Here is an 18513-nt window from a genome sequence, read left to right on the forward strand (position 1 = left end):
GAGTGTAAATAGGAGAGCCTCAACACTATAGAAACGAATTATTAGTCCTCTTTTTCCTTCTAATAAATATTTTTTATAGGTTACCTCTAATCTTGATTTTGCAGTGGGCAATGGAGAAAATATAAAATTTTGGCAGAATGAATGGATGGAGGGAATCATTTTGTTCGATGCTGTTCCTAGAATTTTCGCGTTAACTCAAAATAAAAATGGTATAATCGCTGATTTTGGCATATGGGAGGGTGATCACTGAATCTGGGATATACATCTCAGAAGACAGCTGTTTGGATGGGAGATTGAGCAATGAGAGTATCTGGGAGAAGCCCTCCGTGAGTTCCAACTTAGCAAAGAATTAACAGATGAGCTGGTATGAAAAAGGGGAGCAAATGAAATTTACATTGCCAAGTCTTTTTGTGAATATACTCTTGTCACTAATGATAAAGTAGATGGTATTTGGAAGCAAGTATGGGCAAATCTAGCACCATATAGAGTGGAGGCTTTTGCATGGCAGATCCTCCATGGTAAAATTGCTGTGAAAGACGAACTTGATAAGAGAGGCATGCTTATGGGGAATGCAATTCTATGTGTGCTCTGCAATAGCGAAAGGGAAACAATTCAACATCCGTTCGTCGATTGTTATGAGACATGAAAAGTTTGGATGGGCTGGTGCAAGGCATGGGGGGTTTCATGGAGTTCACCAAAAGACATAAGAACATTTTTCGAAGCCTGGAATGATTGTCAAGTAGGTTTGAAAGACAAAAAACTGTGAAAATTGGCATATTTTGCAACTGTATGGACAATTTGGAAGTGCAAGAATGAGGTGGTTTTTGAAGGAAGAAAGTGGGACAGCGAGCAATGCCATGATTCAGCAAGGTTGAGAGCAGCAGTTTGGGGGAATGCAAAATGGTCGAAAGAATTCCCATCAGTTCTTAACACCTATAGACAGTTACCAACAACAAATCTGAACAAAACGAAAGCTAAAGAAAGAACGAGGGTTGAATGGGACTACCGCATCAAGGTCAAATGAAGTTTAATGTCGACGGGGCAGCACGAGGATGTCCGGGACCTGCAGGAATTGGTGGTATACTTACAAATCACAAAGGAGATGTCAGAGTCATATTTTCCAAATCCATAGGAGTAGCTGATTCAAATTTAGCTGAATTGTTAGCTATAAAGGAAGCTTTTATTATCTTCACATCATCAAGATGGAGGAACGATCAAAAGCTGGTGATCGAATGTGACTCTTCTAACGCTGTTAAATGGATAAATCAATCGCACACTGCACCTTGGAGAATGCGAAAATGGCTGATCCAAATAGAGAGGATGAAGGAAAAACTTATGGGATGGGATGTCAAGCATGTGAGGAGAGAGGCGAATCAAAGAGCGGATTCACTTGCCAATGAGGGAGTTCAACTGCAGAATGACATATTGAGAGTCTATGGGAATGACACTGGAGATCCAGCACAAGAAAACCTTGACTTATGAGTTCAACATAGATTTTTTTGTTTTTGTTTTTCTTTTGTTGATTCCTAGTACGAATTTTGGTTCTGTGGGTGGTTCTGGTTTTTGTGTTTGACAAGATCACTTTGCCTGTTTGATTGTGGTTTGCTAACCTCTTTTTGTTTGATGGGGGATGTATATGCTGTTTTTCTGGGGAAGGCAGGGGTTGGTCTTGTTGCTGCAGAATTGATTTTTTGTGATTGTGCAGCTTTTTATGAGGTTTTCTCCTCCTTTTGGATGTTACTTTGTTTACCTTATGAATGAATTCTGCTTTTCAAAAAAAAAAAAAAAAAAAACAAAGACACTTAGTGAGAGAAGGGACACAATAATTCGAAATAATTCTCCAATAATTGAACCCAAAAGACAAGCTCCAATTCTTTATAAACAAAGCATGGTTATACTCTATTTCCCGTTCAAGTGCTCTGCATGCATATTTCTCCCTTACAAAATGGAATTCTCCTTCCCTTTTCAAAGAAATCTTACCTCCAGTATCCCTGCAGAATCCCGAGAAAAAATGCCAAAAGCTTATTGCCACTCCTCCTAAAGAAAATAGCTGGACACCCTTCCAGCCTCTTTAGTCATACCCAGGATTTTGGTTCTCCAGTCTTCTTAGAAGGAGTCATGTATATTCAAGATCACTTCCAGGCTCAATCTACCGATATTCTCCTCTGCAGCTCAGTGAACACCGGCATTGCTTGGCTTAAGGCCTTGAGTTTCTCTTTTGCAACCAGAATCCAATTCAACAATTCTATCAGCCCTCTCAAACCACCATTGCGAACCAGTGCATTCCTTTCTTGGACCATGGAGAGTACGCAGCTTCACAAGGCCCAAGTTTCCCGCTCTTGGCTACCCATGTACGGTACACAAGCTTGCCTAAGTCTGTAATTGATTCAGGTTGTAAAATTGTTTATATTTGCAGAGATCCGAAGGATAGCTTTGTTTCTCTATGGCACTTAAATTCGTGCGAAAGGCTACACGAAATAATATCAAAGAGCTCAAGGAGGGAGACCTCATATCAGTGGAAGAGGCCTTTGAATTGTATTGCAAAGGAATCTCTCTCTACAGACCAATAGGGAACATGTCTTGGGGTACTGGAACTCGAGCTTGGAACATCCTGACAAGATATTGTTCCTTACATATGAAGACATGATGAAGGAGACTGAATCATACGCAAAGAAACTAGCTGAATTCCGGGGGTGCCTTTTTTCCTTTGAGGAAGAAAGAGGGGGCAGAATACAAGGAATATGACTTTGATGCATAGTGATTTTATAATTGTAACAACTTTATAATTTTTTTACAAAGTTTTTATGTTGCATAGGCTTCATCCAATTAGTACTTAATAACTCATTATTATTGCATTAACATGAAAAAAAAAATTATTACATATAATTATGTGATTAAATATACATTAAATGATAATATATATTTTTTGATCAATCCAATTGATTAAAAGGTGTCTGCCAACAAAGAGTTGAGGATTGAATGGGGCTATGTAGGCTCACAGCTCGAAGATGAGGGAGTGGAGGCTTTCAAGAAGAGCTGTGACAGCCTTCTTGACACCTTGCAAGTGAACCTAACTCAAAGCCCTTGTGATGAGCTTGTTTTGCTGTCACACTGCAACTGAATAAAACAAGCGGGTCTTAGTTCCGGCTGTAAAGTTATTTGGTGAGTGTTTGTAAGACGTTGAATGTTTGTATTATAAAACGGTGATGGTGCTTGTTCAATGAAATTTCGTTTTGTGCCTGGTTCCCCTTAAAAAAAAAAGTGTAAGTATATATGGCTCTTAATTTTTTGTTAAATATTTTCTTGGTCATATAGCTTCTCCCACCAAGAGAAAAGCAAGGCGGTTTTTCTATTTTTTACATTCTTATTCACTAGCAATTAATGGAATTTTCCTCCCTTTAAAACCAATTATTGCATCCAATATTTTTGAAAGGAGACATGTATGCTCAATATCACTTCCAAGCGCAAATCGATGATATTTTCTTGTGCAGTTCAATGGAAAACGGCAGCGCTTGGCTTAAGTCTTTGAGTTTTTCCCTTGCAACCAGAGTCCAGTTTGACGATTCCATGAGCCCTCTCAGAACCACGCTGCCCCACGATTGCATTCTGTTAGAATTGAGATTGTTTTTGACCACTTAGCTTCTCTAATTGAAATATATGTCTTGTTTGATGCCTCAGTTTTTGGTTCTGATTTATGCAACATAATGGCAGACAATTAAGCATGTTTAGTTGCCTAGTTTACATTCTCATTTTTTTCGTTCAAAGTTGCCTAGTTTACATAGTGGCAGATTTCTATGATCTTTACATTCAAACAGTTATTATAAATAAGATTTGCATGCATTATTCTCCATTCCATTGCAAGTGTTTAACATTGTTGTCTTCGGCCAAAAAATGGAACAATGTTGTCTTATTCATCATAGCAATTAAGTAGCAAACCATTCTTCTCCTAGCTACAGAGCTTGGCCACTTGATTTCTCCAGTTTAGGTATTGACGATTTTGATGTACAGAATCAATCCTTTTCATAATATTTGTAGAATCCTTTCATCACTCCTCTCAATAATATTTGCAGAATCCTTTCCATAATTACAAAATCATTGACTATTGACTTGCAGAATCAATGACTTCCATGATTCGTGACTAGAATTCCTAACTAGATTGTAGGACATTTTCTTCATTAGTTGATATAGTCTTTATTACACAGATTGTGATTAGCTATAGTGTTCTGTATATAAAGGTGCATCACCGACTATCAATGTATAATTCAATAGAAATATTCTGATTTTATATGAAAGTCCTCTGATTTTATATTAGGGTTATAATTTTTTACATTTAAAAGGGGTATTGTAGTCTTATTAAATTTGAAAGCTATTCCTCCAACCATGAGATAACAAATGCCATGAGGGGCCTTGGGTTTAGTTAAGCAAGTTTTAGCTGATTTTGAAGAATAGCTAATATTCAAGAATAAATATTCCTTTCGACAATTGCGTACCAAACAAAGAAAAAAAAAAGATGAAAATAAAGAGGGAATAAGCTATTCCCTATACCAAATATGTTATAAGAGTTTCAATGGAACCTGAGTTTTCTTTTATTAACCAAACTTCAGGCAGATGATTAGTTAGAACCTTGAAGGACCAAAAGTTTTTAAGATGCAAAATGCTTAAGACTGGCTGAATAAATACAAAGATATACTATCAACTCTTCCTACACAAAATGGCTTATGCTCATACCAAGGCTTTTTAGTTCTTTCCTTTCTTCTTGGAAGGAGCCACGTATGCTCGAGATCACAACCGGGCTCAACCCAGCGATATTTTCTTGTGTAGCTTAATAAAAACCGGCACAGTTTGGCTTAAGGCCTTGAGTTATGCCATTGTAACCAGACCCAGTTTAACACTTCCACCAGCTCCCTTCGAACCACCCTTGCCTAAGTTAGTATGGTAATTATATATATATATATGCTTTTTTTAAAAGAAATTAGAGATTTTTATATAAAAAAATTCGAATTTAATTTTTGAAAATATTAAAGATATTAATGATTACTTTTTCATCTCATTCTCCAACACATAATTTAAATAAACAAAAAATCATTTTTTTAATGGTGCACAGAATTCATGTCTAATCTATTACTGTTATATATAATATAATAATACAAGCTTTAGTTTTCATGCGATGCATACGAAAGCCATTATAAAATCATAGTTGTTTGCGTGCTTAAAAGTAATGTCATGAAAAATGCAAAATACGCTTGACCTCCATTGTTCACTCACTATTGATCAGAGTCGAATTTTAATAGGAATATGAATTTAGCTTTAATTTCGTAAATTATCATGAAAAATTCGTTTAGTTCATCTTAATTTAACTTCTACCTATTTATTTGATTAGAAAATATCAATAATTTGAATTTGAAGATTAATGATTTGAATCCAAAGTGACTTCAATCAAATGATTTGAATTTATTGAAAATGATAAAAAAAAACTAATAAAGAAATAAAAGGCAAAGGTAGTTTATACTTTGTAAAGAAACCATAAAGAGTTTATTTAATGAATCCGAATCTTTTGCCTTCAATCCCTGCCTCATTCTATGTCTTTTTTTTTTTTTTACAAAATGTCACATGTGTATTTTTTAATTATTAATTAAGACGTTTTTAATTTTAATCTTTATCTTTTATTTCTCACATATTTCCTCTTTTGTCTCACACATCATCGTTCTTCCATATATATATAAGTAAGCTGATAATGTCTTTTTGCAAGAAAACTGTTTGCGATAAAAGATACAATTTGGTGACAATTGGATCTGCAAATTAGACAAGCGCTAGTAAATCTGCATGGCAATTATATCATCATCCCTCCCTGCTAATCTCTTACGACCACCAAATTTCAAATCATGAACTAATAATAAAATTGTTTGGAAGAAATAGATATGGAGAATTAAAATAAGAGAGAAGAAGGAATTTATTTATTTATAATTTATAAGCGACAGAATAGAAGAGAGAGTAAGAAGGGAAAGGGATCGCTAAGCTCAAGAGCAAAATTTGGATTTTTTAGCAGTAGGGTTTGAATCGCTTAAACAACATTTAAATTAATTAAATATTATTAAAACACACGCATGAATGCGGATGATTTGTATTTCTAAATGGTTAAAACACCGGAAGGGGATAGCTGCCAATGGGCTGGGTTTGTTCACTCGGCATGGGCTCCATATTACTTTCCTTTCCTTTTGTGTCCAAAGCATGGGCTTTTTCAGTGCTTTGCTAGCATGTTATGGATAGGTCACAAATATGAAAATATGATTTATGTTCAAACTTTTTTAAGAGAGAGAAAAAAGAAAGATCAGGGATTTTAACAAATTTAAAATCTTAAAATGATTTACGTTCAATTCTGTTAGAATTGAGATTGTTTGTGAAGAGTTAACTTTTCTAGTTGAAATAAATGTCTTGTTTGACGCCTTAGTTTTTGGTTCTGGTTTATGCAACATATACAGTGGCCGACAGCTCAGCATGTTTAGTTGCCTAGTTTACATTTTTTAATCTCAATAGTTACCTAGTTTACATTCTTTTTTCAGTTCAATAGTTGCCTAGCTTGCATAGTGGCAGAGCTCTATGATCATTACATTCAAACAGTTACTATATATAAGATGTGCATGCATTATTCTCCATTCCCTTGCAAGTGCTTAACATTGTTGTCTTATTTATCGTAGCAATTAATTAGCAAACCATTCTTCCCCTAGCTACAGAGCTTGGGCACTTGATTTCCCCAGTTCAACTCCGCTATCAAATGGAATCATCCTTCCCCGCCCTTAAAAACAAATTTTGTGTCTAATATCTGTCCGGAACCCTTAAACAAATACAAAAATATAGCATCAAGGCTTCCTACAGAAAATGGCTATGCCCGTACCAAGGCTTTTGGTTCTTTCCTTTCTTCTTGGAAGGAGCCATGTATGCTAGAGATCACTTTGAGGCTCGACCCAGCTATATTTTCTTGTGTAGTTCAATAAAAAATGACACCGTTTGGCGCAAGGCCTTGAGTTATGCCATTGTCACCAGAACCCGGTTTGACACTTCCACAAGCCCCCTTCAAACCACCCTTGCCTCATTGTTGCATTCCCTTCTTGGTAAAATGATAAATTCTCAACTGCACCAGGGCCAAGATTCCCACTCGTTGACACACATCCCTTCACACTTGCTTGCCTAAATCCATAACAGTTTCAGGTTGTTAAATCGTCTACATATATGTAGAGATCCAAAGGATACGATTGTTAATTTCTTTGTGGAACTTGTTACGAAGGCAACACAAGATGCTGCCCTAGCACCCATAGAGGGAGACCTCATTTCCATGGAAAGAGTTGTTTGAGTTGTTCCACAAAGGAATCTCTAGTTATGGACCTTACTAAGAACATATTTTAGGGTATAGGAAAGGAAGCTTAGATTGGCGAGATAGGATGCTTTTTTTGAGATACGAAGACTTGATGAAGAACACTGAAGTATGTTTAAGAAAATTTGCTGAATTCTCGGGGTACCCTTTCTCCCTGGAGGAAGAAAAGGAAGGCACAGTGCAGAAAATTATAGAATTCTTTAGTTTTGAGAGTCTAAACAATTTAGAGGTCAATAAGACTGGAAAACGCATCATTTGTGATGGGCGTTTAACAGTTACTTGCAAAATTTAACTTAGAAAGGGTAAGATTAACGGAGATTGGAAAAATTAAGCGACAGTATCAGAAATGGGAGAGAGTCTCGACAACATCATGGAGCTGAAGCTAAGTGGATCCAGATTGACCTTCCATGTTTCTTCATCAATAGTTTTCAGTACTTTCTATGTTTTCAATTTTAATATGTTGTTGAAGTTGTAAGGTTCATCCATATCAATAATTACGCACGAGCAATGGTTTAGGGGTCATTACAGACAGTCCTATATTGATAAGTTTAGATCAATTAATAAATTGATTTTAGAATAATTTTGTGATTCATGATTTAAATTTTTTTTGAGTTAATATTTTTAAAACGATCGACCATATCAAAGATGAACTCATCTATCTTGGATCAAAGATTGAACTACAATATAAGATTAACTTTTGCATTGAGATATTTTAAATATGTAAAATGATTCAAAAAATAAATTCAAAATTATTTGAATTTGAATAATGAATGTAAATCAAATTCAATTGAACTTTAAAAATAATTAATAACTTAAACCTTAAATAAATCATTCCGCTCAATTGCCACCTTTGTATAAATGCATGATTTTGATAAGAAAAGAATTGAAAGAAGTTGTTTTGGTTGGATCAACATTAAGGGGGCGTTTGGTAAATGAGAAGTGAGGGACATTCCTTGCAATTAAAATGCAAGGAATCACATTGTAGCATTTTGTTGATGTTTCGGGGATGGGAGCAATGTTATTGCAATGAGAGAAGGGAATGTCCGGTGAGAAAGTTACTTTCCCTTAGCAAATGGAAAGTAAAAATTTTTTTATTCCTCAACTTGACCTCCTGACCTTGTCTCTCCTTCTTACCTTCTTCACCACTTTCTTCCTTCTTACCTTCTGGCTTTTTCTCTTTCTCACCTTGCCTTCTTCTCCTTCTTCTCACTGCCCGTAGGAAGGGTAGCCCATCACACATTTAGGTCAAATTTCATTACCAAATCTGAAAATTAAAGAGATTGAGGCTTTGAGTTTTATAAAACCTTAATTTAAATTTTTAAGAATTTATAAGTGTTTTCAGAAAAATTTATGTTTTTGATATCGAAAATTAAGAAAGAAACATTTAAACGATTTAGAATGAAGGAAAATTTACTAAAAAATTAAGAGGATTTGAGAGGGAAATGTGTTTGGGTGCCACTGTTTGAGAGAAAGAAAGTGTCAGGAACGCTTAAAATAATATATCTATTGATAGATGAGAACATCTATCAATATATTATGTTCAAACTTTTAGTAGTAGGTATCTATTTATGAACAGATTATGTGATTTATCTATAAGTTTAAGGTAAAAATAAATATTTAGTAATTTTATATATTTTAATATTTAAATAATTAATATAAAAATATTATATTATTTTTTAATGTTATTATTTATTATTTTAATTACTTAAAGTGAAAAAGTTAAATTTTATATTAAAAATTATAAATTTATTCAATTTATATATTTTTTATACATAAATATCATTTTGTCAATTTACATCATATTTTCAGTAAAATGGTTACAAATTAAACACTACAATGTAATACTCTAAGCAATCACATTCTCTGCAATCATCACTTTTTCTTATTATACCAAACGCTATAAAGTTATATTTTCAGCAATCACATTTTCAGCAATCATATACCCAGTAATCACATTTTCAACAATTACATTTTCAGCAACGTACCAAACGTAATGTAAAAGTATAGCAAACCCAAATCGAAGGACACATCATAATATAATGGGTCCTTAGTAGACTTGTCAATATGGGTCTGACCCATTAGGTCGACCCATTTTTCATTAAATATGGGGTGGTTGGGTTGAAAAAATTTTGACCCATATTTAAACCAGGCCTAGATGAGCTAGCCCGATTACTTAGAGGTTGACCCGGGTTGGGGCGGGCTAGCCCGACGGGCCACCAAAAAAAAAAAAACCTTACAGGGCACGGGGCCATGGGCTGTGGGTAAAGGGTGGGATCTAAATCTGATCTGGGTTCTCCTAAGTCTTAACCGCCTGCTGCTGCTGCCTAAGCTTAACACCTGCCCGAGTCTCGACCCTCTGCATCAGGCATCCGAGCGACGTCCTTCCTCCCATCCCATCCGGCGTCCCATCTTCCCATCTGACGTCCTCCTTCCATCCGGCAATCGACCATCTAGCATCCGCCATCTCTCCTTCTTGCCTTTCGTGGTGTCGCCTGTCGGTTTCATTGCTCCCATCCAGCATCCGGCCATCACCCATCGGCCATCGACATCGACGACGCATCACCTAGGCCCAGCAACCCAAGTGAGTCACTTCACGGTTCTCGCCTTCTCACTTGTCGGATCGATTTAGATAATCTTTTCTTCCATCCGGCATCACTTGAGAGTATATAGTAGTTTTCATTTTCAATGAATTTGTTTAGTATCATTGTGAATTGAGTATATAATAGTTAGGGTGATTTGAGTGGATCCAGATTTGTGCTTGAAATAATACCTGTTTTTCTGCCATTATTTATTTATATAGTAGTTGTGATAGCGATTTGTGTTAGATCGATCTAGCATCCACGTTTCCCACATTTGTACTACTATTAGATTCGGTCTAAATCAAACTCAATTGAAGCACCCGTCCCCATTAATCAAAATTTTTATTGACTGCAGTTGGAAAAAAGGAGAGAGGTAAAAAACAATTATACTTATTTACCCGAGATGAGATTCTGAATACAATTTGCAAGCCGTTTATGAAGTGAGTTAAGAATGGTAGCTGATGAAATTGGAAAGCAAAACTATGAAATAAAAGTAAATTTGGATTCGAGTTGATAGGGGTTTAGAATTGGATTTGCTCAATCTAATGCATTGATTGCTGCACGTTTCTCACCTTATTAATAAAAAGTTAAAAAAAAAATAGAAAATATGGGCTAGCCCAGCTCGACCCTTGGGCTAGCAAAGGCTGGGCTGGGTTAAGGATTTATCAACCCATATAAAATATGGGCTGACCCAGCCCAACTCATATTTTTTCAACTCACAATGGCCAGGGCTAGGCTGGGCCGGGCCAGCCCATATTGACAAGTCTAGTCCTTGGTGTCCTCATGACTGATTGATGACCACTCAATTCACCAGTCACCACCATAATTGAGCTCATCGATTTCCGTTAACAGCAAAAAGAAAAGAAGACAGAAAAATGCAGACAAAAGAGAGAATTGTTTACCTACTGCGACCCACATTTCCAACGTGGGTGAATGCACGTCTAAATTTGTACGTTTCCCTACGAGCCACAACCATAGCTGAGATCTTTCTGCAAAATTATATCACACTATTTTTTTAAGAGATGCATATCCAACAGGGCATCTCCATTAATTAGGGATGAGTAAACTTGGATTGAACTAATGATTCAATTAAATTGAATGTGATTTGAATAAAACAGCTTGATTCAATTGGTGCATTGGATTTATTGGCTCAAAAAATTTAATCTAATTGATTTATTTGATTGGTTCTCAATTTTCAAATTTTTAGATTGAATCTATCAAAGATCAAACTAATATTTTATATATATTAATATATATTATATATATTATTTTTAAATTTAAATAAAATATATATTTTTATTACTAATTTTTTTTCATATTTTATAATTATCGATGAAGGTTATAAATTTTAATATTGTAATTTGCAAAAAAAGGATACAATTTTAGTTTTTTTAATCTAAAATTCAACCAATCGAACCAATTCAATATTTGGTTAATTTGATTCTCTTTTATATTTAATCAATATTGATCGATGTTTTAAAAATATTTGATTTATTTGATCCTTAAATATGATAAATCGAACAGATTAAACTATGTAATTACTCACACTATCATCTCACAATCTTAGGAAAATTAGCTCCATATATTTATGAGAAGGAATTTAGAGGCGCCCATATATAAGCCTTTGGCAGTCTTTATGTCAAAAGTAATTAATGACATGCAACAGTAGCAATGCGACGCATTTACACCAACCTCACCTCCTCTCTAACAGCGACTCAAAACTATAGAAATTCAAGTCTTTCGCTGCAAATTAGAAGCTTTACACATCACTCGGTCCTATCATTACCCATATGGTTTAATGGTTAATCCAAAAGGGATAAATTATTGAAGCGGAAAAGCTCATCATGTGGGCCTAACCTAACATACCAATTAAACAGGTGTTAATCAAACAAAATTAGGTGACATTTAATTTCAATTTCATGTTTTAAAAATGCCCCTCTTGTTTCAATGACTATAATTTATTTTGTTTAAAGTAAGCAATAGAAAATCTTTCCCACTAATATCTATAGTACTAACTAATATAACATTACAAGCTTTTGTATTCATGCTATGCATACCAAAGCCATTATAAAAAATTTGTTAGTAATGTCATGAAAAATGGAACGGTTCACCCACCACGGATAGACTCGAATTACAATAGAATTATCATTTTGGTTGTAATTTTGTAAATTATCATGAACAGTTATATTTTATAATTGTAAAATCTGAATATTTAAATCAACTACAAGTGTACGGATTTTATGATCGAAAAGTAAAACTTGATTTCTTCTTTCTCTGTAAATATATTGTTTTCGTTTTGATTATTCAACTCTTGCTTTAGTTAATTAATTTATAATCACTTGACCGGTTGCGTAATAACGTAAATATGCTCATGTCAGATTATTTTGTTTCATCTTAATATTCTAATTTATCAAATGGGATGCTCGCGGAGTATATCATATCCATTACACCCCTAAATTAATTTTTTTAAAAAGAGCATATTGGAAGGCTTAATTAAGTTTAATTACTTGCTAATCATGACGTCAAATCGGACGATCTCAACGCATGCCTCCCCCTAGTTGCAAATTGGGTCGATGCCACGTGTCCATGACATAAATGCTGAACACATCATCATCCCACAAATTCATAATCTTAGACTGCAAATACAACAGTAAGAATAGAAAATGGGGAATGATAATAATTAAGAAGAAAAATCGTAGGAAACAACTCCAATGAATGTGGCCCTGAAAGGGGGCAAGATTCAAGATCGGGAAAGGTTCAGTTGACACGTGCGAAATAAGACCACTTTTTCACTTTCCCCATTGTAATGGTATTAAGATAACATGGAAAAAGTGTCAATGCCGGATCTTTGAATTCAAAATAGTGAAGATTCCTGGAAAATGCAATGAAAAGCCTGCAGCGTGCACTGCACCCACTTTAAAAATTCGGAAAAAATTAAAAAGCTAATTTTTTTTAATTTTGTAATTATAATTTTTATATATTAGTAAAAAGGAGTATTTTTCTCTCCCTATGCATTGTTCGACTATGCATTAAATTAAATGGAATACAAGTTGGAAAAAAGCTTTGGGAATTACTATTAATGCTATTTTAACAAATTAATTAATATAATCGATACCATTTTAACTTGGTTTTTTGAAAAAGAGATAAATATATCATTTTTGAGTTAAATATTCATGTTTTATTTTTTTCATTTTTAAAAAAACTGATATCAATAATTCATTACTTACACGACATGATATTCATTTCCAAACGTTAAACAGTATATACTAATATTATTACTGTAATATAATATTAAAAATAATTAATAATAAATACTTTCTAATTAAATGATGTTTTTAAGTTAAAAAATATTTGAATTTTACTGTTAAATAACCAAAACAGAAACTTTTGACAACTGATAAATGGAAAAATAAATGAATCTAATTAAAGCATGACAAGATTCTAATGGTGGAAAATTACACTAAAAACTGCCGAAATGGCTGGCCATATTTGACCTAAAAAAGTACAAAAAAATAAATATTTATTTTATAAAAACAACAAGAAATCAAGCAATGTCCAGGTTCATCCTCCCAACACAACACACAACTCAAACTCAACTTATAAATCCAACATGGATTCCTCCTCACTGCAAGTTTCACCCACTTGTGATAAACATAAGCATAATCAAAATCATTTCCCTTGTCTTTCTCACTTTCTCATCCAAACAGTTTTTTTTATTCCCGAATTACCCTTCTACCCCACTCCCGTCCCGTTGTCCCATTACTATTATTTAACTCACCAATCAGTCTCCCAAATAACAAAACCAACAAAGGAAGAAGAAGACGAAGAAGAAGAAGAAGAAGAACCAAAACCAAACATTTTGGTTCTCTCTTCCATAATGGCTTCCTCCCTTTTCACCAAAACTTCACTTCCTTCCAAGTCGTTCAACAAGTCCTTGAATGCCCATTCTATCTCTTCCTTCAAACTCCCCGTTTCCCTCTCTTTCAAGCCCCGGACTACCCTCCCGAAACGCTTCTCACTCCGAGCCGGGTTGATCGAGCCCGACGGCGGGAGACTCGTGGACCTCCGCGTGGCGGAGCCAGAGCGGGACTTGAAGAAGAGGGAAGCCGCCTTGCTGCCCAGGGTGAAGCTCACTACGATCGACGTGCAATGGGTGCACGTGTTAAGTGAAGGCTGGGCTAGCCCGCTCACCGGGTTCATGAGAGAATCCGAGTTCCTCCAAACTCTTCATTTTAACTCGCTCCGACTCGACGATGGTTCCTTCGTCAATATGTCGGTGCCGATTGTCTTGGCTATCGATGATTCTCAGAAGGAGAGGATCGGTGAGTCCAACAGAGTCGCTCTCGTTGACTCGGATGATAACCCGCTCGCGATTCTCACCGAGTAAGTTGATAAACTCGTAACATAGTGATCGTGATATAGTAACTCTACTTTTTTTTTTCCTTCAATATTTTCGTTTAGTTTCACACTCTAATTTATATTAGTTTTCTGTTTAGAGGAACCTCTTTTTTTATTTATTTATTTTTTTATTTATATATAAGTTAATAATTTGAGCTTTAAAATTTTGGGTTCTGAATTGTTGTTTCATTGATGTGATTATTCTTCTTTTTTCTATTAGTATGCTTGAACTTTCTTAGGAAAAAAGGTTTCTGATTTCTTTATCAAATTAATTTGACTTGCTCCGGCGAAGATTTCTGAAATTCTATGTGTAATTCTTTAGCAGTTTGATAAAACAAGGTTGATTCTTTAATGTTGAAGCTTAAATTTATTGCATTTCAATTTTATGCTGCAAAGGTTTTGTTAAATTGTGTTGCTTTTTGAGAAAAATGAAGCTTAGCATCGACTAGAGGTGAGGAAGGGGATAAAAAGAAAGAAACTGAAATGATGCAACCCTCATGTGATCATTCGCTTCCTTGAATTTCTATATTATGTTTTATTTATTTATTATTTTATTATTTTAGATAATTTATAAAATATTAGAAAAGAATGCTTGGTATCTGGTTTTTTTTTTTTTTTTGAAGTGTGGTTAATCCTCATGAGAATGTTGGTAAACAGAATGAAATATGTTTTGTTGAATACATTTAAAAAAAAAGTGGAGGCCACTGTAAAAAAAATTAAAAATGGTGTTCCAACAAAGAGAATTAAGGCTGAATTACGTCAATTTCATACTTCAATGATCCTTGCCTACTATAGCAACTAAGGTTAAAACAATTCATACACAATGTGCTATCTTAGGTTAGAGTCCAGTTCTTTTGCAGTACAGAAGTAGGGTTAATTGTTTTAATGTTAGCTATTATGGTAGGTAAGGTTCATTGAAGTATGAAATCAACATAAATGAGCCTTACTTCTGTTTGTTAATACACCATTTTTAATGCTTTTATGGTGGCCTCCACATTTTTTTTTTGTCTATTTCTTCAAATTTTCTCTGAAGAGAAGCTTATGTTAGAGAGTTTTAAATAAAAGAATAAGGGAAGAAATAAGGTTGGAGTAGAAATGTGGAAGTAGAAGCTGTAAATGTTGATTGAAATTGATTTGTTCATTTAAGGTCATTTTAAGTTCCCGCTCTATTACTGTGCTGTTGTTTATAGTTTTCTGTTTTTTTTTTTTGGCCCCCTGACTAAATCTCCAATATGAATATTCAACCATTTGAAGGTTTCAAATCTGATATATAGACAAGTGATAGATCACTTTGATATCCTTTTGTGTAACACCAGTTTTCTAGAGAAGAAAGTGCTCCTGCTTCTTGCTGATGTTTTATTGAAATTGGGGAAGGGGGGATGGTAATTGGGAGAAGAGGAGGGTGTGGTGCCCTCTGCCATCCGGTAAACCTCATACGATCCTTGGTGAAGGCAGCATTTTCCTACATCCTTAGTACATCTGAAGGAATTTTACAACTTGATGGGAAATTATTTGAACTTAAAAAAATTGTATAATTAAAACTTATTAAAAAATGTGGGTCATCTTATTATTGGCTGGGGATTTCTGCGTGCGAGTTTTCCTATTATAATGAATAAACTTATTGTTTTCCTGCTGACAATAACAGTTGTGTCAATTCTTGGGAGACCGTATTTACATTGAAGCATAGAAACAAAGTTCATATAAAATAAACTTTCTTGGGCCTAAACAAGTTGCATGAGATTCCACTTTTCCATCTTGGATATTTTTTGTAGTTCATCGATTATAGGTGTCTTTTTGTTCAATTCAATGGCTATATTGTCTTATTCTTTGCTTTATTACTGGATTGTTTCAGCATTGAGATTTACAAGCACCCCAAGGAAGAAAGGATAGCCAGGACTTGGGGAACTACTGCCCCTGGACTACCATATGTTGAAGAAACTATAACAAATGCTGGAAATTGGCTGATTGGAGGTGACTTGGAGGTTATAGAGCCAATCAAGTACCATGACGGTCTTGATCGTTTTCGGCTGTCACCTGCAGAACTGCGTGAAGAGTTTGAAAGGCGCAATGCTGATGCCGTGTTTGCATTCCAGCTCAGAAATCCTGTTCATAATGGCCATGCTTTGCTAATGACTGATACTCGTCGTCGGCTTCTTGAGATGGGCTTCAAGAATCCCATACTTTTGCTACATCCATTAGGAGGCTACACAAAGGCAGATGATGTTCCTCTTAGCTGGCGAATGAAACAACATGAAAAGGTATTTGAAACAAACTTTTCAATCCATTATCATGTGACTCCATAAGGGATTGCTTTGTTAGGTATGCCATCTGGAGGGGGCCTGAAAGCCTGGCAATCTAGATTTTAATGTTTTTGCAGTTTCTATATCAAACGTTTTCCTTTTTCCGTTTTGGCCATGCATATCTCGCAGACAATAGCAGGAATCTCATTCGCCTAAGTCCACCATTAGATCTTATAAATTCTTAATTGTCTTTTATAATCCTTTCATCTGTTCTCTGACCCTCTCTTTGGTATAGAAAAACTGATAGAAACCTAGGTTCTGCATAGCAGAGTCTTGTGAAAACAGTTTCTCATAAGAAAATGGTTATATCTATGCTATACAAGGTCACATGCAAATGCCAGTCTGCAGGCCTATTATGTGACGGTTTAATTAATGATGAATATGTTTTATCAGGTGCTTGAGGATGGTGTTCTTGATCCTGAAACAACTGTGGTCTCTATATTCCCATCTCCTATGCACTATGCTGGCCCAACTGAAGTGCAGTGGCATGCTAAGTCTCGGATTAATGCTGGGGCCAACTTTTATATTGTTGGTAGAGACCCAGCTGGCATGGGTCACCCTGTTGAGAAGAGAGATTTGTATGATGCTGATCATGGCAAGAAGGTATTGAGCATGGCTCCTGGACTTGAGCGGCTGAACATCCTTCCTTTCAAGGTATAATTAATGCGCATTTGATTGCATTGTTGTTTTCTGGTATAGTGACACTACTTGTGGCATAAAATATGAAATCCCTGTTTAATACTTATGGGTTTTACAGGTTGCTGCGTATGATAGAACCCAGGGAAAAATGGCTTTCTTTGATCCCTCAAGGGCACAGGACTTTCTCTTCATATCAGGCACTAAGGTACTTATCCCTGTGAATATTGTTGGTTGCCTTTTAATGGGCCGCTAGTTAAAGAATCACCAGAAATAGTTGGGAATATAATGTAAATGTGAGAGAGAGCAAATATTTTGATTTCTATAATATTTTCTGTTTTCACACAACTGTATCTGAACGATGCTTGCCTGCCATTTACAGATGAGGACACTTGCAAAGAACAAAGAGAACCCTCCTGATGGATTTATGTGCCCTGGTGGCTGGAAAGTGCTGGTTGAATACTACGACAGCTTGACGCCATCAGACAATGGCAGAATTGCTGAAGCTGTTCCTGCTTAGATGAATTTGCTGTATCATAATGTATTGCCATCTGATTGGGAGAAACCATAACACTATTTGTCTCCATTGTGGGATCCAAATCCTGTAAAGTTTCTCTTAAAGTTTCTCTGTCCAGATCTCTTAATAAATCCTTGGGAGGCACTGGTACGGAGACATGGAAACTTGCCTCCCTGTAATTAGATGCCCAGTATGGCATCTAGCATTGGTGCCCCTGAGCATGAGGGGCACATTGTACTATATCGTGTGGTTGTGTTCTTATGAAGAACATGGATTGTAGGAAATGTTTCAAGGATTCTCATACTTTCTGGAAACCGTAGGCCAATTGCATCAAGAAAATCTTAACAAAGTGAACACAGGGAGTGATCAGATCACCTGGGAGTTCAACCATACTTTGGCTAGTTGTAAAATTTCCGTTGCATTTTCTTTTTATGGGTGAAAATTGATGATTGTCATTATTAATCCAAAAAGGGCCAAAAGCAGAAACCACGCAATCAGTCTTGCTGCAAAAACCACTAACATACGTAATGAATGCATAAACGACATTCTTTGCTTTTTCTATTTTATCTCTGACTCGAGCGTTGATTCTGGCTTGTTTGATTAACCAGATTTGGCAATAGAGTTTCCATGTACTAAATTTGATCCGGCACCCCACCTGTTTACTTTCCTTGAATCCGCCAATTTATTTTATGTTCGTCACGCAATCTGCCAGCT

The 18513-nt window shown here is 35.3% G+C and overlaps 2 protein-coding genes across 2 annotated transcripts; both read left to right on the forward strand.

The window, feature by feature from the left end:
- On the forward strand, positions 997-1482 carry LOC18591180 (14.7 kDa ribonuclease H-like protein). The gene has a single exon (XM_018119115.1). The coding sequence runs from the start codon at positions 997-999 to the stop codon at positions 1480-1482; it is 486 nt and encodes a 161-aa protein (XP_017974604.1).
- On the forward strand, positions 13603-18113 carry LOC18603080 (ATP sulfurylase 1, chloroplastic). The gene is made up of 5 exons (XM_007034838.2): positions 13603-14331; positions 16199-16604; positions 17040-17300; positions 17404-17490; positions 17665-18113. Exons 1-5 carry the CDS (start codon positions 13826-13828, stop codon positions 17800-17802), a joined length of 1398 nt encoding a protein of 465 aa, XP_007034900.2. The 5' UTR covers positions 13603-13825; the 3' UTR covers positions 17803-18113.

This window comes from Theobroma cacao, chromosome 4 (genome assembly GCF_000208745.1).
Source record: "Theobroma cacao cultivar B97-61/B2 chromosome 4, Criollo_cocoa_genome_V2, whole genome shotgun sequence".
In the NCBI taxonomy this organism is placed as follows: domain Eukaryota; kingdom Viridiplantae; phylum Streptophyta; class Magnoliopsida; order Malvales; family Malvaceae; genus Theobroma; species Theobroma cacao.

Coding starts and splice junctions, on each gene's coding strand:
- LOC18591180 (XM_018119115.1), top strand. CDS start 997: ATGGGACTACCGCATCAAGGTCAAATGAAGTTTAATGTCGACGGGGCA.
- LOC18603080 (XM_007034838.2), top strand. CDS start 13,826: ATGGCTTCCTCCCTTTTCACCAAAACTTCACTTCCTTCCAAGTCGTTC. Junction 14,332..16,198: donor CCGCTCGCGATTCTCACCGA/GTAAGTTGATAA, acceptor GGATTGTTTCAG/CATTGAGATTTACAAGCACC. Junction 16,605..17,039: donor GAATGAAACAACATGAAAAG/GTATTTGAAACA, acceptor ATGTTTTATCAG/GTGCTTGAGGATGGTGTTCT.